At 38.9% G+C, this 24,118-nt stretch overlaps 1 protein-coding gene and 1 pseudogene across 1 annotated transcript; one reads left to right on the plus strand and one right to left on the minus strand.

The window, feature by feature from the left end:
• Window positions 1-361: 361 nt before the first annotated feature.
• LOC149148207 (uncharacterized) lies at window positions 362-6,026 on the minus strand (annotated as a pseudogene).
• Window positions 6,027-17,963: 11,937 nt separating this feature from the next.
• LOC149148208 (putative disease resistance protein At5g63020) lies at window positions 17,964-19,629 on the plus strand. Its single transcript, XM_089442102.1, has 2 exons — window positions 17,964-18,815; window positions 19,132-19,629. Exons 1-2 carry the CDS (start codon window positions 17,964-17,966, stop codon window positions 19,627-19,629), a joined length of 1,350 nt encoding a protein of 449 aa, XP_089298228.1.
• The last annotated feature ends 4,489 nt before the right edge of the window (window positions 19,630-24,118 follow it).

Consider the following 24,118-nt stretch of genomic DNA (forward strand, 5'->3'; position numbering starts at 1 on the left):
TATACTAAAACATGAGATACAAAATAGCAAGTGGTATAGAGGCTCAAAACCTTACAACAATTGTCATCCATAGGGGGCAATATGAATGGAAAACAGAAGCAACAAACTGGTCCACTTATCTACTTCATGTGATATAAGCTTCATACCTAGAGTAATTAGCCTATGGAAACTGAACTACCTAGTAATATAAAATCTTCCTCATACCTAGAGGCTAGAGTGGTTAACATATGGGGGTATCTGTGGTCCAATGGGTGATATAAGTATTTTAGAATATACCAGATAAAATAGTTCAATTATAGTGGCTCTGAAAGTTTTGATGTTGATAAAAATATAAATAGAAAAAGACTATTATATAATGTGGTTACCTCCTGACAGCAGACCAGCAAAGGAATACAACATAAAGCCCCATAAGTCCTGATGTCATAAGGCCTGCATTAACCTGCATTTTTCAAAGCAAAACAATTCTCCTATATTAGCAATTTATCGTTTAAGAATTACACTGAGGAGCAAATACAACTCTTCAACTAAACGAACTTGTGATAAGGAATCACCAACTTACTAATAACTACATGTGAATTATGTCATTGGAACTTACTTTTGAATGTAGGGAGATGCTAGTCATTACTTGAAGAAGAAGTAGTGTCCATGTGATGAAAATATGTTCAGGATGCATGATGCTTTCGGAGCATACCAAATGTACACCAGTATGATTCCAGCCAGGGAAGCAGCATAGGCCATCGTTGACATTGTAATCACTAGGATCCGACTGTGTGAAATTAAATTTTCTTTGTTCATCAGTGTTATGTCATATATGAAAACTGGGCGATAAAATAAATGTCATGATAAGGAGAAAATGGATCTCAATTAAAGAACAAAAAAACTCTTAGATTTATAGCTTTTAAACAGGGGAGGTAGAAATTTGAATATGTTCTTGGATGCATTATAATCGATGTTTCCATGAGTTATAAAATTCAGATTTAGTACATTGCCATGTCAATTCAATATATAGAGCTGTGTCGAGCTGTGGAACAGATAAGGCAAGTTCTGTATTTTTAAGTTGGGATTTCAAGTAACAAAGTAAACACCCATCTTCTGCATTACTCAAATTTTCTTCACTTTCTAAGGATGCTTCTCATATTCGTCGATATGGTCATGAGGCAAATATGTGTGTATATCTGTAGATAGACAGGGCTTTATTTTTCTAATCCTTCTTATGTGTTCTTGATTCTGTTATCTCCTGATTTTTGACAAGATCCAAGAAAGCAAACTCTAAACCAAAACTACATATTGGAACTAAATGATAAATCGCCATATGAATCTCAATTTAGGTATTCATAGCCATATGCCTTATCTGCATCTCAACTATTTCTATGTTTCTGAATTTCCTTATAGGTTATTTTACCCATTAACATAATTAATACCAGTTCGTCATCCAGTAATTTTCCTTTTCTTTTCACTCTGTAAAAGGAATTTTTTGTCCAATCTAGGGATGGCTTCAGCTGGATGAAACTGAGGGTAAAAAATCTCCCAAACAAATTTTGGATTCAAACTTCAATTTTTTAACATATCCATCTTCCTTGAAGTTAAAAGAAAAAAAACTGTGAACATGAGGGGAAAGAGTTGTACCATCGTTCAACATTTTTCTCCAATACCCAATATAATCATTCCCCCAGGTGATGAAATTGATCACACTGAAAAGTTGTATGATGAGAAATATCCTACCAAAAAAAGAGACAAATTTTGGCCCTGGTTAGTATTCCTTAACAAGCAATTAATTTTAGCCTATAAGATAGAAACCATAATATCCATTTAGTGATTGATCAAACTATATCACCCAAATGTAACCAATGTAATCCTGAATTTACCATGGACAAATAGCATAGCATCTACATATTCTCTTTTGGAAGACAAAGGTTATCTAGTCGTAGTATTTAGGTTAAAATTGCAAAAGACATTTTGATGACATAGGTGATTGTTGTACGAGGGATCTGTTAGATATCACTGAAATAGTGAAACATTGCGCGAAAATATCACCAACCCCCACCCATGGATTTGTCATCAATTGTTTTCTACAAATCAGCAAATGTAAAATTGATTCTCCAGAAGTTAATTTATCCAAGCAGATTGTTTGTGTACTTAAAACTTTAAAAGGCACATTGTATCCAAAAAAACGTGAAAGAAGAGAAGCATACCCGGCACCAAATCTAGCAACTTCACCTGCATTAATAGTTATAAAGACGTTAGTTTATGATATGTCATTTTATGAAGTCCATGTTTGGACAATTTTGATGTCTAATTGCAATTTGCCACAAAGGCATGAAACCTGTCTAATTTAAGCAGAAACAGAGTAAAAATTGGTAATTTGAACCAGATTTGGTATTGAAATAGATTGCTGAGAATCATTTTAAGTAAACTCACCATAGAATTGAATAAAAGCAGATGGAATAAAAAAGGGGATCACCATCAGAGCAATCCACATAAGGCTCTTCAAGGGCCACCATCCTGAATGCCACGAGTCATGACATTCATGCAACTTCGTAGTTCCAACTGTTGTAAGAAACACAACGAAATAAAATATCTGAGGTGATGTTAAGGTAAACAGTTCAGACTCCAGAGGCCTATCGCTATGGTCCAATACTGTTGGGGAAAATAACGTGCTTGACATCGCACGAAGTGCCCGAAACGCATGTGCCACTTATAGTCAAATGGAATTGATACGCGGATATGATTTTATGTAAGTTATGTTGCCATGGTTATGCATTTGAAAATTGCCAAGGCCACTTACATGTTAAAGCCCCCAGAAATAATCTGGTTTGTAACCAATGGGTGATTAGTTCTGCATGAAAATTCAGACCTTGATACTGATCCGGATTTACCTTCTGTGAAAGACATGATGCCACTTCAAACTTAAAAATCTCATGACAAGAAATTAGAATCCGGTATCCAACGTGTTTAAAAGCCAAACAACTTGTAAGGCATATAAATTTTAAAATTGGATACAAAGCAGCCCAGGCTTACTTGAAGCACACCTTCTGTACCTAAGCAGTAATGACCTCCTTGACAGCCTTTCAAATCTGTAAAAACGAAGATCTCAAATTCATATATATATATATATATATATATATATATATATATATATATATATATATATATATATATATATATATATACGAAGAAAACAACATACAATGTAAATTGGGTTCATTTTCCAAAGCCAAATGTAATTACATGTATATCAAAAGAATAATAATCTAAATGGATGCAGATAACTTAAAGAGCTATTTGAAAAATTCGCAATTTTATGAGAATTTAAGTAAAGTTAAAAGTTGTAAAATCATGTGAAATGTCCCGAAGTGCAGTGAAGGGTCATCAGTATCCTTAGGTCAGCAGGTGTTCCATCTTATTAGCAGCCTATAGGGTCTATAGTTTGTTGTTTTCCATAGTGGTAGAGGGCTGTAAAGTGAGTCTCAAGGTTTGAACTAAGTCTCTTATTTCGTTGAGAACTGGTAGTGCATGAAATAATGTTTCTATTTTAACTTTCAAGATTTTGAAATCAGTCGTATTTTTCAGCATACCATAATCATGCACACTGCGCCATAGTTGCTTACATGGTCATTCGTATCTTTGTGATCCTCAATTTTGGTCTAGGTTTGTGATCCCAATTTTGGTCACAGGGAGAAATTTGAATTCAAGTTAGAAAACCCAATTTAAACCCATGAGCTGTACATCAGTTGGTTTATTTGGAGTTTAGTCCCATCTGGTCTCAGGTTCAAATCTTATGGAGAAGGGTTTGAGGTAGCTAGCTGTAGTGATAAAAACTGTCCCTTAAGGGGTTCAGGCCTACCGGAGTCTCACATAATAATGGTGGCAGCTTCATACAATAGCTCAAATCCTTCTTTCTAACATTGAGCTGGGGCCAACCAAAAAAATGTAAAACCCAATTTAGGTTTACAGTAACACCAAACAGGTATATTTAGAGGATTTGAAATTTCTAGTTTCGAGTTTAACGGTCCGAAAAGCTAGTAATGGACGGAATTAAAGCATTAAACTAATGTGCAATCAAGGTACACACCCAATCCTTTATTTGCAAAAGCTAAATTTCATTCGAAATTCATAATTGAAGCGAAAGAAACAACAACAGAACTTTTGATACTTACGCTCGAGCTCTGCTAATGCATTGTTACCATAATCCCGAACCATCCAGGCTAACAAATTTGTCGGGAGGAAGATGAACCCGTAGACATTTCGTGCCATATGAGGGTTTGGACCGTCGCATAGCTGGCTGTAGCAAGAATCTGCCATGAATTCGTGATATCTCTGTGCAATGGTTGTAGGCATCTCGCAATGGTATGGGTTCCCTGTCTCCAATTCGACCCGAGCAAAAATACTCAGGGTCCATCTGTATCCTTCCGCTTTCTCGAGGAAGCCCAGCTACTTCATGCTTTCGGGTCTTCATGGTGTGAAGTGGCTAGAAATAGCTCGGAATTTAGTAAATCTGATAATACCCTCCCAACCTATACATTCCTGAGAAGATTCGTAGACTTTTTTTTTTTTTTTTTACAAGATCGGTTGCTATATATTGATTGAAAAAAGTAATAAGGCATGAAGCCATACATAGGTTGCTTCGAGAGCAGTACAAATCCAAGGAGAGAGCATGAGGTTCCTATCCTTGAATTGGTTTCTGTAACTTCTGGCTAAAAAACATCTATTGCTACTATAAATCCGGACATACTGGTGGCACCAAAACTTGCATTTACAGCACATAGTTAATCAATGTCTATACGACTGATATTTCTCGCTGTGGAGTCCTCTGGGTGCTGATCTGCTTCCATTGGCTTTGCACTTGAAGATGTTGATTTTTCTTTCTGCTTTGCTTCCATGATTTCCCTTAGGATTCCCAGCGATTCCTCAGCGTGAATGCATCTATTGTTGAGTCCGTTGAACTGCTCATGAAGTGAATGAACCCGGTGGAGAAACAGGTTCATTTCTGTGCGGTATTTGGCGTGAAGATTTCTGAACTGCTCATCAAATTTGGCTTCCAGGCTCCGAATCTGTTCAGCGTGCCTGGCTTCCATATTTCGCACTTGATCTTCCAGTATTCTTTGTTGAGCTCTGACCTCTTCAAATTCGGCCTGAAGGTCGCGGCAATGAAAGCATTGCTCAGAACGAGCCATCACTATTTGGGCTTGGGTTCTATGAGGGTCGATTCCACTGAGATGGTCAGCTGACTCCTCCTTGCTGCGGGAGAAGAGAAAGAGGGGCCGGATGATGATGCGCGGGGTTGAATGAAAAGAGCTGGAGGTGAGTGAAAATAAACAGAAGGGTTTCGAGCTTACAGTTCTCGCTTTCTGGGTAAGAGAAGGGTAATAAAAGGAAGTCTGGTTGATAGCGCACAAGATTGAAGGGGAAAAACTTGAAGTTAGAGATGATGAGCCAGAGAGGGGCGTGCTTAAGGGGCAAGAAGGAAGGATGGGGGACGGCCGGCAAAGGTGCAGTGAATAGAGCAGAGACTGTTGAAAGAAAGGCGCTCTAGCTCTCAGCTTCCCTCTGAAGCTAGTCCTGAAAAAAACCACGATATAGATTAGAGGATAGATAAACAAAGCAAGAAGAGTCGATACCAGAGATGGAGTTCGTCTTCGAGTCTGGTCAAGAGCGCCTTCTTCGTTCCAGCGGGGCTGCTCTTGTTCATAGCAGTGTATGACAAATATTTGCCTTCCTGTGCCCGTATTTATGGATCGGGACCAACAGTAGCCTGAATACATAGCAGAGATCGGATCCTCTGCATTATTGAGATATTTTCCTATATCTCTATGACGATTCGCTGGAGCAGTGGAATCGTTCTTCCGTCCTTCGCTGAGATGATTATTTTTCCTCGGGATGTCAGCTGTTCTTTGGATCAAGACCTGAGTGAGACTGTTTGTGCACTTCATACTCTCAGTCGAATGTCCTGAGACTGTTGTAACCATGCCCGTCACACGCTTGCTGGATTTGCGCGCCTGGGCAATGTCAGGATCGGCCTGCTTCATGGCAGAGGCTGGAAAAATTTCCTGTGACTGTGCCTCAAAGCCCCTTCCGGTTGTCCAACTGCATTATTTGCATGTTTATCCGCTTCCCCATTGTGTGTGCGGAGGATGTGACAGAATCAGATTTTTTCAAAGTATTCGGTGAGGAGATTGATGCGTTGGATATGTTGCTGAAGATTACTGTTTGGGGATCTCCTGTAATGGTTCATGAAGCCAATGATTATTGAGGAGTCTCCTAGGACAAGAGCTTTTCTAATTCCCATGCTTTTTAATTGCAACAATCCTTGATACAGAGCAAGAGCCTTTGCATTATTATTTGTTTTTTCCCCTAAACTCCATTCATAGTTGCAGATCTCTTCTCCTAATTCATCAATGATAACACCTCCTGCGCCTGCTGGTCCTGGGTTGGACTTTGAGGCGCCATCAAAGAATAAGGTTGGGCAGTTGTTACTCAGGATCCACCTTTTGAACTCCTGGGTTGGTAGTCTAATTTCCCAATCCTTGGTCTTATGTTGATGCTGCCTAACATTTCTCTGAATACTCTGTTGTTGACCTGAGCGACCTAGAATATGCTTGATCATGAGCCTCTCCTCAACTGAATAGTCTGTTGCTTTAATTGTTCCTGAGTATTTGACCGCCATCGTCTCCTGCGCCAAGAGGTGAGCACTGCTACATGTCTTCCAAACATTGCCCTCTTTGTTTTGAAATATTTTCTTGTTTCTTGTGAGCCAGATTTTCCAAAGAAGGTTGTGGGGAATGATATCCCATGTTCTTTTGACTATCTTGCTCCGTTTATCTTTCCAAGGGCAATTCCTTCTCCAATCTTGGATTGTCTCTGCAATGTTTTGCTGAGATTGCCATGTTATATTGCCCAAGTTGGCCATGATGGTCCAGCATTTCTTCGCGAAGATGCAATCAAGAAATAAATGGTGGATAGTTTCCTCCTCAGAGCAGCAATTGGGACAGATTGAAGGTCCATGTACCCCTCTCTTTCTAAGGTTTTCCGAAGTGAGGATTCTTCCCTTTAACAGCAGCCAAATGAAAAATTTGACCTTGGGGATGGCCTCAGAATTCCATATTATTCTCCAGTGATTCCAGACCGGAGTCTGATAAGTATTGTTGCAAATGAATTGGTAGCCAGATTTAATGGTGTAACATGAGCCCGTGGGGTCCCATCTAAACCCATCTACTGCTCCTTTTTTTATGGGGGCTCTATTTTGAAGATTTTTATGGAGGGCTTGGTAGCTTGAATCCAAGTGTGGGGGAATAACTGGAAAATCCCAGCTAGTCCAAGCACCATTCTCAGCATCCCATTTTGAAATTTGGTCCATCCTCTGAATGCCTTTGCTGTTAAGATAGAGGATGAAGGGAATGGCTTCTTCAACAGTATTTAGGGGTTGGAAACCCATGATTTTATCAGTGGCATAATTTATACTGCTCCCTTCCCCCGGAATCTTTGAGGTATTTTGAATGAGAGTGGGGATTGCTTTCTTACAAAGATGCCAGATTTTGGTGGAATCTCTGTTGGGAATATCAGATTCAAGGAGTCTTTGTCTATTGTCCGAGAGGTATTTGCATTCAATGACCTGTTTCCACCAGGCTTTTGGTTCATTAATTAGTCTCCAAGCCATTTTAATCCCAAAAGCGAGATTTAGGATTTTAGGGGCTCTGATTCCCAACCCACCTCTGTCTGGAGATTGTATTACACTTTTCCAATTGACCAAATTGTATCTATTTTTTTCTTTTTTCCCTCCTTGCCATAAAAAATTGCGGAGAATGACTTCCAGCTTATAGTGGAAAGAAGCAGGAGCTTGGTAAAGAGTGAATCGGTATAAAGGTAAGGAGGAAATACCTGATTTGAGCAAAATTAATCTGCCAGCTGGATTAAGCCAATGAGTTCCCCATTGCTGAACCTTCCTTTTGACTTTGTCGATTATTTCGTTCCAAGTGGTGGCTTTAAGAGAGCCCAAGGTGACCGGCATTCCAAGGTAGGTAAAGTGGTCCCAGGTTGCTTTGAATGCTACTCCAAAGATGTTAGCAATACTGTGAGCTGTTTGATTGGGAATGTTCCATCCATAGATGCAACTTTTTTGAAAGTTGACTTCTCCTCCTGAGCACGCCATAAATTGATCTAGGAGGCTTTTGAAGCGCCTTGCTATAGTAGTGGATGCCCCACCAATAAGTAGAGTGTCATCAGCAAATTGTGAATGATTGATATTTTTCACTCCGTTCCCAAACTTGATACCAGAGATGAGGCCAACTCTTCTGTTGTGATCGAGGTTGCTGCTGAAGGATTCAGCCATCAAGATGAATAGATAAGGGGAAAGAGGACATCCTTGCCTTAGCCCTCTTGAAGATTGGAAAGCTTCACAAGGGCGGCCGTTTATGAGAGGCGAGATCCAGGGGCCAGAGATGCAAGCAGCAATGGTGCTAATGAAGTCAAAATTAAAGCCCATTTTCCTCAAGACAGCGAACAAGAAGGAGTGTCTTACTCGATCGAAAGCGTTGGCTAAGTCAAGCTTGAGAACGAAGCCTTTCTCTTGCCTAGAAGTGCTGGAATGAATAGCTTCTTGAACCAAGGTGATGGAATCATGAATTTGCCTGTTGGACATGAAGCCTCCCTGATTTTCAGATATAAGGGAAGGGAGCAGAGGCTGGAGCCTGGCTGCTATAATTTTTGCAAAGATCTTATAAGAAGTGTTACACAAAGAAATAGGTCTAAATCTGGAGAAGGAAGTGGGCCGGGTTTCCTTAGGAATGAGGGCGAGAAAAGTTGAATTTGTGAAACCCCCCATTTTCTTTTTCCTTTGGATTCCTTTCATCATTTTAACAAGATCTTTTTTTATCAAGTGCCAATGGTCCCTGTAAAAATTTATAGAGAAACCGTCTGGACCTGGGGACTTGTCTGGTTGTAAAGTCCAGATGGCTTTCCTTATCTCTTCCTCTGTTATTTCACTGTTTAACCTCTCATTCTCCTCAGCAGAGATTTTTTCCGGAAGGTACTTAAGGAAAGCCGAGTAGTCCGTGGCTCCTTGATTTTCAGAGAGGAGGCAATTGTAATGGTGGAAGGCAACTCTTTTAATAGATTCGTGATCATTATGCTGGCTGCCTTGACTATCAGTAATAGTGGTAACATTGTTTCTCGTTTTTTTTGCTGTGGCCTGCTTATGGAAATATGCCGTATTTTTATCTCCTTCCTTTAACCATAATTCTCTTGACTTGAGCCTCCATTTGATCTCTTCCGCTCTCTTTATTTGAATTAGCTGTCCCTGAACCTCCCATTCCTTACTTTTCAGCTGATTAGTGAATCCATGATCTTCTATTTGTTTGTGGATCTCTTCCAATTTCTGCTGCATTTTTTCCTTTATTTTTTCTGGCTCTTGATAGCTGGCTTTTGCCCAATCCTTGAGTGCCTTCCTTGTGTTTCGAAGTTTTGTTTCCCAAATATGGTTTGGGGAACCTTCGACGTGTTTCTTCCATGTTTCTTCTATGATAGTCTCGGCCTCAGCGCTATCTCTCCACAAGGGATTGTACCTGAATGGAATTGGTCCCAAATGAGCGTGGGAGTCCAACGTTAATAGAATGGGGAAGTGATCTGAAGCTGTGGCGCTGAGAATTTTGGTGTGGCCTGCAGCAAAGGAGGAAAGAAGAGAAACATTGATCAGTATTCTGTCCAACCTTTCCATAATGTTGCCTGGCCCCACTCTTCTATTGTTCCAAGTATATTTCCTATTTTTTGGTATGATGTCCATCATTTCATGCTCAGCCATTATCATTTCCAGCTGCCTTCTAAAGGGATCGGGGGTGAAGGTGCCCCCCCTTTTCTCATTCGCATGAAGTATTAAATTGAGGTCTCCAGCAAGTATAACATTTGAATTCTGCTCCTTGTCTATTTCTTCCTTCAATTCCTTCCAGCATTGTTCCTTTTCCCGGAAATGGTTGGGGATATAGACATTGTAAATGATTAAGTCACAGCTCTCTTCCTTGTTGACAAGGTTGGTCCTGATCCAGTTTTGATTGAGGACAGAGGATTTGCAATCCCACTGCTGTTTATTCCACATAGTTGTGATTCCTCCAGAGGCTCCTCTGGAATTGCTACTGGCCCCTGAGAAAGTTTTTTGGGCTTCTATGATTATTTGCATTTCGCTCTGACTTTGCTTGGTTTCCTGAATCAGAACAATTTCGGGTCTTTCTGTTTGGAGAAGATCTCGTAGGGCAGCTGATTTAGAGGGGTGCCCCATACCCCTGCTGTTCCAGGATAAAAGCTTCATCATGAGACATTCGAGCGAGGAGGTGCTCGCCTCTCCAGTTCTTTACCTACTGTGTCTTTCTCTTGTGAACCTGTAATAAAAGAATCCATAGGAGTTTGGATCCCTAGAGCTATGTCCTTTTGCGTGCTTTCTTCCCGATGTTGCTTGGCTGACTTTCTGCCTGGTCCAGGTTTCTTGTGGATATCACCGGATGCTCCAAAGTCCTTGGAGGAACTTCTGGTAGTTCTGATGGGGGGAGGTCCAATGACGGGCTGAGATGGAGTCGAAGACATCAAGGGGGGCTCAATCCGATTCAAGGATGGTTGATCAGGCTAAGGATCATCATGGGATTCCTTCGATTTGTTTCTTGTTAAGATCCTTTCCACTGAGTGAGGAGGGGAAGCTTGGAGGGGGGAAGAGGGGGAGATTCTGGGGCCTTTGGGGGAAGGAGGGGGAGATGGGAGATCCTCTGAAGCAAGGGATCCAAAGGGGTTGGAGGATGAGGGAATGGCAGAGGGGAAGGGAGGGGTTCCGGAGTGGGGCACCTCAGGCTCAGGGGGAGGGTTTGACTTCTTCTTTTTCCTTACTATTTCCCATGCTTCCTCAGGGGTTTCAGAATTATTATTGACTTCTGGTTTAGATTTAGAGCACCTATTGGCAAAATGACCGTACTCATGACATACCTTACACTTGAAGGGGAGTTGCTCATAGTCCACCTGTTGAATATGCGTCCACTGGTCCACTCTGAGCTTGACTGCCTCTGGTAGACCTTTGCCCAAGTCTACCTCCACACAGATCCTCGCACATGCATGCATATTTTCTTTTGGCTCTGATCTATCCACATATTTACCTATTGCGTTTCCAATTGCTCGAACAGATTCATCGGCCCAGCAGTGAAGCGGAAGATGCGGAAGGCGAACCCAAACAGGAACTGCGTTGGGTACATCCATTTCAGGGTCGAAGTCCGGGGTCCAACGGTTGAGATAAAGGCCTCTAGTGTCCATGAAGTATGGCCCATTCCTGAAAATTAGATTGCGATCCTCCACTGTTTCGAAGAGGAAGGTGAAGAAGCCTCTTCCACAAAACCTTATCGCAATTTTCCCCTGGACCATGGCGTTCCAGTTTCTTTCCACCCAACGTTGAACAGTTCGAGGGGAGGGCCATAGTCCTGTGAACTGTCCAACCAGGCCGCGTTCAGCCAAGGCTACAGCAGATCTCCTTGGAAGAGAAGGGGGAAGAGGGATTTCCGGAATTTCATCAAGCTTTTTGATAAATTTTGAGGCAGTAGGTCGGATCCTTTCAGGGATATTCTCTGGGATGAGAGAAGCAAAGGCTTTCTCAAGATCGATCTGATCAGAAGCGGGAGGGTCCATCGCGCCTAAGGCGCTCAACGAACGGCAAGGGAAGGGAGGGAGGGGCAGGAGGCCCGGGAGAGCAAGAGATGCAGCAGAGGGCTGCCCTCAGGAGCAGCACGAACAGCCAGAGACGGGGCAGGAGGCCCAGGAAGCAGGAAGGAAAGGCACAGCGGGGGAAGCCCGCAGCGGGGGCTGCAAGCCCGGCAGCAGGGCTGCCAAGCTTGGGCGAAGGCGATCAGGGCGTCCAGGGGCGGGAGAGCTCCATTCTCCAGCGCGCGCACTAATTCGCTCGGCTTTTCGAAAAAAAAAAAAAAAAAAAACCAACCTATACATTCCTGAGAAGATTCGTAGACTTACCAGAGCTTATCCATCCTGCATTATGGAATAAATCGATCCTATTACTTGCAAAATCTACCAAGAACTCGAATTTGAAACACTATAAACGAGTTTTTCTCTTTCAAGCAGAAAAAACTAAAACAAAGCAACAACAAAAAATTAAAACAGAGCAACAAGTTAATGTTAGAATGATTTAAGTGCTTACAGGCGATTGCTGCCACAAATCATCAATGTCGTCGGTCGTGAGCAGAGCTCCTCCGGGCATGCGGTTAGGGGTAAGGTGGTTACGGCCCTAACTAATCCAAGCTGATGACGAACCGGAATAATGATACATGTGAGAAGCGAAAAGAGGAAAATTTGTGCAGATGTCAAACAGCAGAAACAACAGAGAATATGAAGAGCAGAAAACGTACAGATATGGAGGAAGAGCAAAAAACCGACGGATATGGGAAGAAAACAGGAAGTTTTCGGAAGTAGTTGAGAATAAATAGAAATTGCACGACACATATGAACAATTTACCCGCTATATGCCTATTGAATGTGGACACTAGGTGTCAACCTTAAAAACAAAAAGATGATGAAAGGCTCACTCAAAAGAAGGCCTATCGGCCTAATTATCAGAGTTTAGTCACTAACTGATTCCATCAACGATCATATGCTAAGCCCTATGATTTTAATTTTAAATCTCAAAAATAACGACACACCGAATAAATTGATCACAGTCCATAGGTGGACTTCTTAATGGGAATGACACTCCACTCTCCAGACGCTTCATCCTGCGATAATTCTGCTCCACATTCCATACACAGTACTGCTGCTAAATGCCAAACTTTTTTATGTCTTCGTAGAACTGGGGGCTCTTCACCATGGCCCGCGAGCTTCTACATAAGGTTGGGGTGAGACGTGTAAGGTACTCTTAGCAGACATTCCCTAATTAGTTCGGGTGGAAGAACGTCCATGATCAATGCAGGCAGTAGCCATAGAAATGCACGTCCCACCGATGATCTTTTTTATATACTTGAAGTCATAAGTCATGGCTGAAACGAGTGCGCTCAAATATCCTTGAAGAGCAGAGTAATGTCATGATAACATCTTCAAGTCCCCCCAAATAGCCTTGAAGAGCAGGAAAACGTGGAGCGCAAAATCGGAATCGGTACCTTTGAATATGCCTCCCCAGTCTCTTAAAATCGACAAGATTGAGAGCGGAAGTTCGAATTTTTTTAACTAAAATCTGGCCTTGTCCCGGCTTTGGCACAGGGAACTCCCCGAATTGCAAGACGTGTCGTAAAAACACGCTCTCTACAGTTTACTCAGGTTTAGTCTTTGGTTGTTTGGGGAAACGGAATGTTGGCGAGAGGAGACCCTCTGCCTCGGTCCCAATTGAAAATCAAAACAGATTTCAGGTAAAGCGCGGCAATTAAAAGAATTCAAATTTCATGGACAATGTATCCATACATGAATGGCATGCTATGGGGTTTACATGAATGACATACTATGCTATGGGCGATTTCTAAATCCACCTCTATTGCAAAGTTAATGCCCTCTGACATGCGGGGGCGATAGCGATTCCTAAATCCACCTCTATTGCAAAGTTAATGCCCTCTGACATGCGGGGGCGATAGCCACATATAACGCGCGCCATTTTTTTTTTTCCTTTAGTCATCACGGCACACATTATATGTGGCTATCGACCCTGCATGCCAGGGGGCATTAACTTTGCAATAGAGGTGGATTTAGGAATCGCCCTATGCTATGGGGACTAAACCGCCTGGAGGGCGTAGCGGCGGTCGACTGACGGCGACGGACAAGAGACGTCTAGTGACCGGAGAGAAAACTCCAAGCAATGTCACATCAGCCGGGAAAGAAGAAAAATCCTTTTCCCGGATTTCCAAAAAGTTGCATTATAGACTATGCCTTATTAAACACCTTATTATACCCTGCAGCAGCACAGCAGGAAGTGTTGTTCTGCTACCCTCACTTGAGATTTTCTCTGCATTTCAACGCGTTTTCTTTGCTGGTTGTACATGAGTGCAGCTGTCATGTCAGCCCTGCTGAGACGTACCCTACTAATTATGGGGCCATCGCCTCTACACCTTCATCACTTTCAGTAACCCCAGTTGAACTGATCTGACTATACAATTATATTACATTCTGTTTTGACCTGTAATTTGTTTTCAGAACCGTCCTGCGCATAATCTCAACATCAAAGGGAGTTTAGCATAATTAAAGCACATCCCCCCATAATAAAAGTTGGTAGCCTGCATTTCTATATTTGCCAAAATTATCTTGTGACAGAAGTGTCTTTTGGATAACTGTGAATTTTAGGGCTAATCTTAGCGACCTGAGTGGAACCCTGTGGCTTTAACCATACTCACTGTAACAGAATCATCTAAATTTCTAATATTGCACATAATGCTCTTAACGTGACTGTATATTTTTGTTCAAAGATCAAGGATTTGATATGATATGGATGATGCTAACAAATCAACTAAGATGATTCCGACATCGACATCATTATCAACTTGATATATGCACACCATAGCGACGTTAAAAAATTATTCCAAAAGTTTAATAAAAAAAAATTAATATCTTTTAAAGTAAAAACATATTAACTTAACAGCACATAGGAGATTGTTTACTTTCCCAAGGGAAAGGAAAGAGAAAATTATTCCAAAAGTTTAATTAAAAAAAAATTAATATCTTTTAAGTAAAAACATATTAACTTAACAGTGCTAGGACACAAGAGATTGTTTACTTTCCCAAGGGAAAGGAAAGAATTTTGAAAGAGAAACTAATAATGAGATCGAGGAAAGAATTTAGAAAGAGAAACTAATAATAATGAGGTTGAGACTTTGGCCGTATAAATGGGATTAAATCTAATTCATTAGGATTCTAAGCTCATTTATATGGAATTAAATTTATTTCAGTATTATGATATTAGGTTTTTGGAAATTATTTTCAAGTTTAAATAATTTTATTATAAATATATGGAGAATAATGAAAAAATAAATAAGATTTGAGATGATGAAAAGGGTAAAGAATAATTTTATTAAAAATGTATAGAGAATAATGAAAAAATAAATAAGATTTGAGACGATAAAAAGGGTAAAGAAGTATGTGGCTTGACCAAACCACATTAAGGTACATCGGTTTTTGAAATAAAATTTCATCCTTACTTTGACATCTACAAATATATATTTCTTTATATACAAATGGTAATTTCTTTAAATAGGAATGGTAAGATAGAGGGATTGAGATTGTTTATTATCTCAAAGGAAAGGAAAGAATATCATTTGCATGGGATTTAAGATGAGTAACTAATAATGAGATTGAGGTTTTGCATTTATATATGGGATTAAAATTAATAGGAAATTTCAAATTTATAATTAAAAGTGCAGTAAATAATATTGATAAAACTAGAATAATTTTATTAAAAAATATATAAAGAATAAGGAAAGAAAAAACAAAATTATATAAGATGAAATACTATCATATCTTAAGAATCTTGGATAGGAAGGCATATTCTACCCCAAAAAGCATGTGTTTTGAACATTAAAAAACAAGTCTTTGAAACAAAACTCTATCCTCAGTTCATATCTAAAGGCCCATTAATACCTTTATACAATCAATTGTCCTTTTCCTTCATCCTTGTAGGAGATTTCTCCTTAATACTAGTGTTTGGGCTTCCATTATGTTTGGAGATCTCAATACTTTGAAGGATTTTAAATTTGGTTTGATGGAGCTTGTTCTTTGGTTTTTGGTTTTGTTGCGGATTTTTGTTTTTGTTTTGCATGTTTAAATTTTTTTTGCTGGAAGTTTTTCATGTTGGTATTTATAGGAGTTAAGAAATTTGCCTTAGTTTGGAATTATAACTTTTCATCCTTTGTTGTTTTAAATTATTATTATTATTATTAGAATTACTTGAGTTTAGTAATTTACATTAGACTTTAAGTCAGAAGTCAAAGCTTTATGCATGGACTAATAAGACTCCTTTATCAAATAGGTATTGTTTGGGTGTAAGCATGATGACAAATATTTTACATGTGAAATTTAAGAGGTCAAAAAATAATTGAAGATTCAAAAGATTGGACTTATACAAAAATGCCATTGTCACTGTGAAAGCCTAGAACTCAAGAAGATACACTAGATAGGGAATCTTCCATAATAATGGAATCACCTTCTCTAAAAGACTATAGATGAGATATAGAGCTTTCAAAGCATGATTCAAAACTAGATGCATTTAATTGCATGGTCAATTGTATAGAGTGATGGTGAATTGGTTAAACAACTCCAAATTTCAGCCATTGACATAGTCCATTAGAACAATATGGACATAGATATCAAACATGTGTAGCTTTGTTTTTACATGATTTTTCAAAATATCTATATGCTTAGGGACTATGTTAAAATTGATACTTGCAAATTTGTAATATTTTTTTTGAAAAAGAATAGCACTATGTTAAAATTGATACTTACAAATTTGTATTTTTTGAAAAAAAAACCAATATAACTAGTAAAATTTCTACTTGAGTGTTCGTTTCACTTGTGTAGAAAAAGAAAAGAAAAGAAAAAGTAGGAGAGCTGAAAACCATGAAGGCACATGAGTGTGACCGAAGAAAGAAAAGTGGGAGAATAATAAACAGGCAAGGCTAGCAATGCAACGGAAAACAAACTTCTTATACATATACATATTTGTGATGTTTATCTTGACCATATTTATATGTATTCGAACAAATGTAATATTGTGTAAAAATAGAATTCGATAAGAAGTTATATATATGTATATGTATAAGAAGTTTGTTTTCCGTTGCATTGCTAGCCTTGCCTGTTTATTATTCTCCCACTTTTCTTTCTTCGGTCACACTCATGTGCCTTCATGGTTTTCAGCTCTCCTGCTTTTTCTTTTCTTTGGTCACACTCATACTGCTTCCTTCCTTCCTTGTCCATCTCAAGATGTGCCTGTTTCTTTCTTTCTTCGGTCACACTCATGTGCCTTCATGGTTTTCAGCTCTCCTGCTTTTTCTTTTCTTTGGTCACACTCATACTGCTTCCTTCCTTCCTTCCTTCCTTCCTTCGATATTCATTATGCTTTTGCTCTGTTTGCAAGTTTGTTTTCCGTTGCATTGCTAGCCTTGCTTGTTTATTATTCTCCCCCTTTTCTTTCTTCGGTTGCACTCATGTACCTTCATGGTTTTCAGCTCTCCTACTTTTTCTTTTCTTTGGTCACACTCATATTGCTTCCTTCCTTCCTTTTATTCTCACTTTTCCTTTTTTTCGTCACATTCTGCCCAAAGAAAATCAGGAGAAATGACCACTGCTCGCTTTATATTAATTGGATTCATTGCTGTACCTATTCACCTCACCTTCCATACATATTATTTTGCTTGCAAATATCTACTGCTTTTTCATATTGCTTGTGCTTTTTCTCTATTTGCAAAATTTATTTTCCATATTGTTTCTTCTTTTTCCCTCTGCTTGCTTTGTTGTTGCAAAATCCATGGAGGTCGTTTGCACTAGAGAAATAGCCAACATCATAAGCAGTGTTGTTAGCGTTGTTATTTCTCCACTAGTCCAAACCATAGATGATGTTATTCACTTGAAAAGAAACACACAGTTTCTGCAAGAAAAGCTAAGTAGTGTCAGAGTCTTCTTAGATGACACGGTCAACCAATTTCAACATCAGCAAAGAATTATCCCTCCCCCTCTGAATGATGGGTTGGAAAGGCTCCGACTTTCCATGCAAGATGCAGAGAGCGTCATACAACGCTCCCAACAATGGAAAGGTTGCTTAGATTGCCGCTTCTGCAAGCCCAGATTGTATGGAAAAATTAGAGAATGCAAATTAAATATCATTGAGCGCGCACAACAATCTTGAAAATGCCATTTCAACCAGAAGTTCAACTCAAGGGATTGTTTCTTCTGAACCACTGGAAGCAGGGGCATTACTTCAGCCAGTACCGGAGTCTGGCTTTGTGGGATCTGGGATAAAAGAAGCGGAGATGTGGTTGAATAGAAGGCTTGAAGATGTGGAAGATCATCAATTTCAGGTAATAGGCATCATTGGCATGGGTGGCGTTGGCAAGACGGCATTGCTAAGAATGGTCTTTAACACCTACAAGAAAGGTAATGTGTTTGAAAACATGATTTGGTTAACTGTTTCAGAAAAGTTTAACATTCAGGAGTTGCAGAGTGTTATTGCGAAAGAAATTAGTTTAAACCTGGGGATGGGCAGTTCTAATGCTGAGATCAGTTTTGTTGTTCTTGACATGCGAAAGAGGGAACTTTCTAATTATCTCAAGGAGAAGAAATTTCTGCTCATTCTGGACGATGTGTGGAATCAAATCCACCTGGAAGAAGAATTGGGAATCCCCTTGGGAAATTATAAAGGTAGTAGAGTGGTAATCTCTACCTGCAGCAAAGAAGTGATTCGAAAAATGGGTGCAAATGATGACTACTCCATACAGATAAAACCCCTATCCATGGAAGAAGGATGGGGATTGTTTGGTAGAGTTGCCTTCAATGTAGGCCATGCTCCTACAAAAATTGTAGAGGATATTGCTAGAGAAATTGCAGAAGAGTGTAAAGGTCTACTGTTGGCGATAAATGTTGTCGCAGCAACAATGAAGGGTAATACTTCTGCTGATGAGTGGAGTTTTGCTCTAACTCAAATGAAAAATGTAGATCCTGATTTTCTAAAGTTGTACAGTGGCATTGATGAAGATCTCTATGGGCGACTCAAATGGAGTTACGATCGTAACTTACATAACTGTTTTCTATATTGTGGTGCCTTTGCCGAAGACGCAGAGATTGAGGTGGAGCAATTGGTGGAGATGTGGATAGGGGAGGGATTGGTTAGTAGCATAGGCAAAAGCCAATTAATGGTAGTAGGAGGCAGGTCACACTTGGAACTTTGATCTTCCAAATGGCTTCTTACTCAATCTCCCCTCTCTAATGGTTTTGGATCTTAACGACACCAATATAACATCGTTGCCAGAGTCGACGTGGAAACTCAAATAAGTTGAGTTTCTGGGGTTGAATGGCACCAAAATCAGTACTCTGCCTGCTAAGGTATGCAATCTTTCTCGATTGCAATTTTTGCATCTTCGAGACTGTCGACGGCTAAAATCTTTGCCATGTATAATAGGAGAGTTGAAAAATATCAAGCAGTTAGATCTAAATGAGTGTGAGAGATTAGCGGGGATTCCACGTGGGATCTCTCAACTTACGTCATTGAACAAGCTAGGCTTGTTAACGGGAAAGGTTGTGCTGGGCGTGGACGAAGGTGAGAGTGGTATGTGCAGTTTGAAGGATTTTACAAATTTTCCAAATTTGATGGAGCTTCGTATATATGTCAAAGCGGGAAAGACAGTAGACGGAAAAAGGTGGGGAATAAAAGTGGGTCCAATGGGAACTTGGTTGCAGATGAAGCATTTGGTATTGCAATTTGATAGGAATGAGCATGAGGTAATGGAGGATCTTCCCCCGGACATGCAAAACATGAAGAACCTGCAGACATTTGGTCTCTTCAGTTATGGAGGGATAAGTTTGCCCAATTGTATTTGTGACTTTGAACGACTGGAGCCGTTGTGCTTGTTGAGTTGTGACCATCTAGAAGAGCTTCCACCATTGGAGAGATTGCCAAATTTAAGGGTATTGAGATTATAGATGTTAAATAAAGTGAGGGAGTTGGGGATTAGGGGAAGCATTGTGGATTTCCGATGTTGGAGCGCTTGCAGATGTGGAACATGCCGGTGTTAGAGAATATATCAAGCTCCTCCTCATCATCAAATGTTGCATGGACGGAGGGTACAATGCCCAAGCTTCAACTCTTGAATATACAGTATTGCAACACGTAAGAGATTGCCGGTAGGAATCGAGAAGCTTTCAAATTTAAAAGACATAGAAATTGATGCTGGTGTATGGGAAAGATCCATTCAGGCATATCATAACATAAAAATCTGCCTGGAAGAAAAGCTCAAATTATTGTAATAATAACATTTATAATAAATGTTATTAATAGTTAGAATTAAAGAAAATATGAGAATGTCATATGTAAATGAATAATTCAAGAAAGAATTATTATTACAACTCATTTATTTTTGGCCTGGAATATATTCCATTTTCACAATTATCCTTAATGTTATTAAAGAAAAAGGTTGTTAAAAAAATCAGAGGAACTCGAACCCTGACCCTATGCATGTTAACCCTAGCTTTATCGGGATGACCTTTAATACGACTGTTTATAGCGTTCTGAACACCATCGCTAGCTCTGGTTTGCACAAAACCACCCGTGAGAGCCCACAAGGATTCCCATACTGAGGGTTTCACCGGCAAAAGGTAAACCTCTCCCGTAGAAGCAGACAAAGGTAGAATGTGAATTTCTCCCTGCCGGATAAAAACCCTATTCCAGCTGTTTTCTAGCCGGAGCCATCCCAAACCATGGTCGAAACACTAGGTATGCATTTCGTGATTTCGCGTAGAATAAAGACCACGAACCATTCGTCCTCTACGTTGTCTCCGTACTTGAGCCTGCCATGAAGATGGGGAATGGAAGCCCGCGGGTTCGAGTTCCGGAGATTGGAATGGAGAGTACAGGGACACGATGAGGTTACAGCAGGTTGAAGGTTGAATGATTCGTGTTGCCATATATAATCCTTAGCGAAATCTGAAATTGTGTCTAGACATTGTACCTGGAGTTCTTTCAATCGGGACTCAGTTTCTTCGGCTGACATCGAGTCTGATAATGTGAAGTCCAGGAAAATGGCGTAGAGAAGAGTGTCGTCGGTGATTCTCGCTCGGCCTGCTGAGTATTCGTATTCTTCGTCCATGGCTGTCATTGCTGCAAAAGCTTCACGCGCTCTGCTCCTAAAAATGATGTGCGTTTTGTGTAGTTCAATGCGACCTTTCTTTCTTCTTTTTAGGGATTTTCCAACGTTACTTATGGTTGAAGTGAGGGCATGCTTGTAGCCCAGTAGCTAGATGTCAAAACCTATCGGCCTAAAAATCGGCAGCAGAAAGCACGATTTGCATGCTTCAAATCAACGGTTGAAATTGTCTAACATGATTGAACGGAGCAAGGTAAAAGTGTTGACGAAAACTTGATGCATAGGAAGGCCTATCGGCCTAATTAGGAAGGAACCAAAGTCGGAAGATATCAATATCTTGAGGGTACTCCTGCCCTGATCCGAGAACAAAAGCGTGAATATAGTTTAATATCAGCTGAAGCTATATATTGGAAGGCACGAGGGAACACAAAGGGTGTAAGGGGTGGAAGGCTTGTAATATAGGCACCACACGAAATGAATGTGAAAGGTTAGAAGGCAGGCCGGGCCACATTGGGCATAGATCTGAGTTAGATGAGAGCAAATAAGGTCGGAAAATGGCGTTTCAGGTGTGAACAGGGATATCGGGATGGAATGAACTAGGACACGTGGGTACTCTTTGAACGAAGTGACCAGGCATGGAAAAAAAGGAGGAGAATTGCGATACGATGTTGGCAAGAAAAACTCAAATTCAACATTACAGAAATCAAGCTACCCTGGAACCACACAAGAAAATATATTATTGTTATCGTGGCACTCCTTATTACCATGATACTCATTTTGGGGTGGCCTAATGATACTCATTTTGGGGACTTAGAGCACCCGGAACTGTCTCGAATAGAACCGAAGCTTCTGGAAAACATGTGTTGTTATAAATGTTTTGAAATAACTATTAGTTTTATCCACTCATTTTACTTATGGATAGTGTGAATAGGGTACACCTTGAACTATTAGTTTTATCGACTCATTTTACTGATGGACACAGTGTGAAAAGCGTACACCGGTAAAGGATGTCGGTGCTAGAAAAGCGTTTATCTAGAAAGAGTTTCCAGAACTAAAACGTCGCATGGAGTGGAGCGTAATGGGGTTTTAAGTTGAGATGTTCTAGAAGTTTTGGACATTGCCCAAGGTTGAAGTATTGTATCTCATGATTCATTTAGCACATGTTAGGAATAGATACGTAATATATAAGAATAAGATGAGCAATATGGAAGATAAGGAATACGGAAAATAAGAAGTTGATTAAGATTATTTTAAAATTTAGTCAAAATTATTTGTGAATTAAGTAGGGTGGCATAAAGATGTTATGTTTGGATTATATTATTAGATAATAAAGGAAAAGATCATTTTGTAAAAAATAATAATATTAAAAATATTATTACAATTAAATTTAAGGATAAATTGTGATGTAATAAAAAAATCATTATTATAAACGAAAAAAAAAGGGATAAATAAACAAACTTCATGGGAAATAAGAATAAAAGAAAAACTGAAAAGAGGAAAAGGAGTAAAGAAAGGAAGGGAGCTAAGAGGAAAGGGCGGGAATCCAACAACTAAGGAGTAAAGAACGGAAGAGAGCTAAGAAGAAAGGGTCGGAATCCAACAACTACTGAGTGTCCCACTGTTGTCCCTATTAAAATTACTAGGTCTCCTTTCAATTTCTATGGCTTCCTTAAATTTACAGTGAGGTTTGTTTATTTATCCCATATATATATATATATATATAAATTTCTTCATCTTTTTTTTTTGATAACTATAAACTAAAAAATAATTAAATTCTAAATAATTAAATTTAAAATCAAATTTAATTAAAAATATTACATTTAAATTTAATTTATAACCTAGTTAATTATTTTTTCTTTTTTATTTTATAACTAATTAATAATATTTCCAATATTATTTCTATTACCTTCTGATTTATTTTTATTTGAATATTACTTTCATTAGTTTGTTGTTTTTATTTGAATATTACTTTCATTAGTTTGGAGTTTGTTATAGTCCTTTGTATTATTATTTTTATATTAAGGGTCATGTTAGTTATATATAATTATATAGTGTATTTAATATTTAATTTGGTTTAAAAAATTGAAATAAATAAATAAATAGATATTTTGTCTCTTTTTCCTATCTAGTAAAAAATAGTCGTTTTTTAGCCGTTTTCGCTATTGTGGTTAGAAGGTCTTGACTCCCTATTTAACTTACCGCTATGATCTGATTTTTCATCTTGTCGTGATGATGAACCACACTGGTTGGTTCGAAACGCGTTGGCCTAAATCTACCAATGTGATTTCCTCCGAAATTGTTTTCAAATAATAAAAAATATGGATCACAGAAGCTTAAATTTGAATAAAATGATTTTTTTTTAGTTGCTTCAAATAATGGGTGTAATAGTCAAAATATAAATAAAATTGTGAACATAAATGTTAACATTACATAATCCATATTACAACAATATTAAAAAATATATAATTCATTTTACATTAAAATAATAATTTCAATAATTTAAAATTACAATTTCAAAAAAATTATAATCTCATATATATATATATATATATATATATATATATATATATATATATATATATATATATATATATATATATATATATATATATATTAATCTAACACACACACGCACATATTTGGGTCTGGAGTATGCCCTAAATTGTTTATGCTTGGCTAAGAGTTCATCTTCTTCAGATGTAAGGAAACAGGTTAATGGCCTAAGACCCAGAAGCATATGACATGAGTGAAAGATCTACCCGTGACTTTCCCCCTTACAAACCACTAGTGAGTAATTATAGGTGGTGTTCTCTTCCTTGAATAGAAATGATGAGTCATCTAACATTGCTAATAGCAGTCAATTATGGTTGTCCCCATTGTTGGCTTGACAACTGAATTATGATAGGTTTTCACACTATTTAAAAAAAAATAGTTTGTCCTCAACTCCTCTCCGTGATACTAATGAGCTACTTGTCACCCAACCTATTCTACAGGTGCATTATTCCAACAAATTTCATCTCAATGAGAATCATCAAGAGCATGACAATGGTGTTAAATTTGTATGGAAATAACAATTCTTTCCACCACCTCACACTCCTCTTCAAGACGGTATATGTCTGCACCACCTTGTGAATTAAAAGCAATAGTCCCTTCACATGTAACATGGGTAGGATAAATCATTTAGAGTTTATGGCTAATGAATTCAAGGAAGTTCAGGTTGATGGCTCCCTTGTTTGTTATTTGAGCATCTAATATCTGGAAGGGTCGACGATAAGACCAATTTCAATCATGATTTTATTTAGCAGGCACAAGCTATTAATGGTGATGTG

The sequence above is a fragment of the Pinus tabuliformis genome, chromosome 9 (genome assembly GCF_031772625.1).
Source record: "Pinus tabuliformis cultivar Carrire ecotype Pingquan chromosome 9, CPIR1, whole genome shotgun sequence".
Classification (NCBI taxonomy): Eukaryota; Viridiplantae; Streptophyta; class Pinopsida; order Pinales; family Pinaceae; genus Pinus; species Pinus tabuliformis.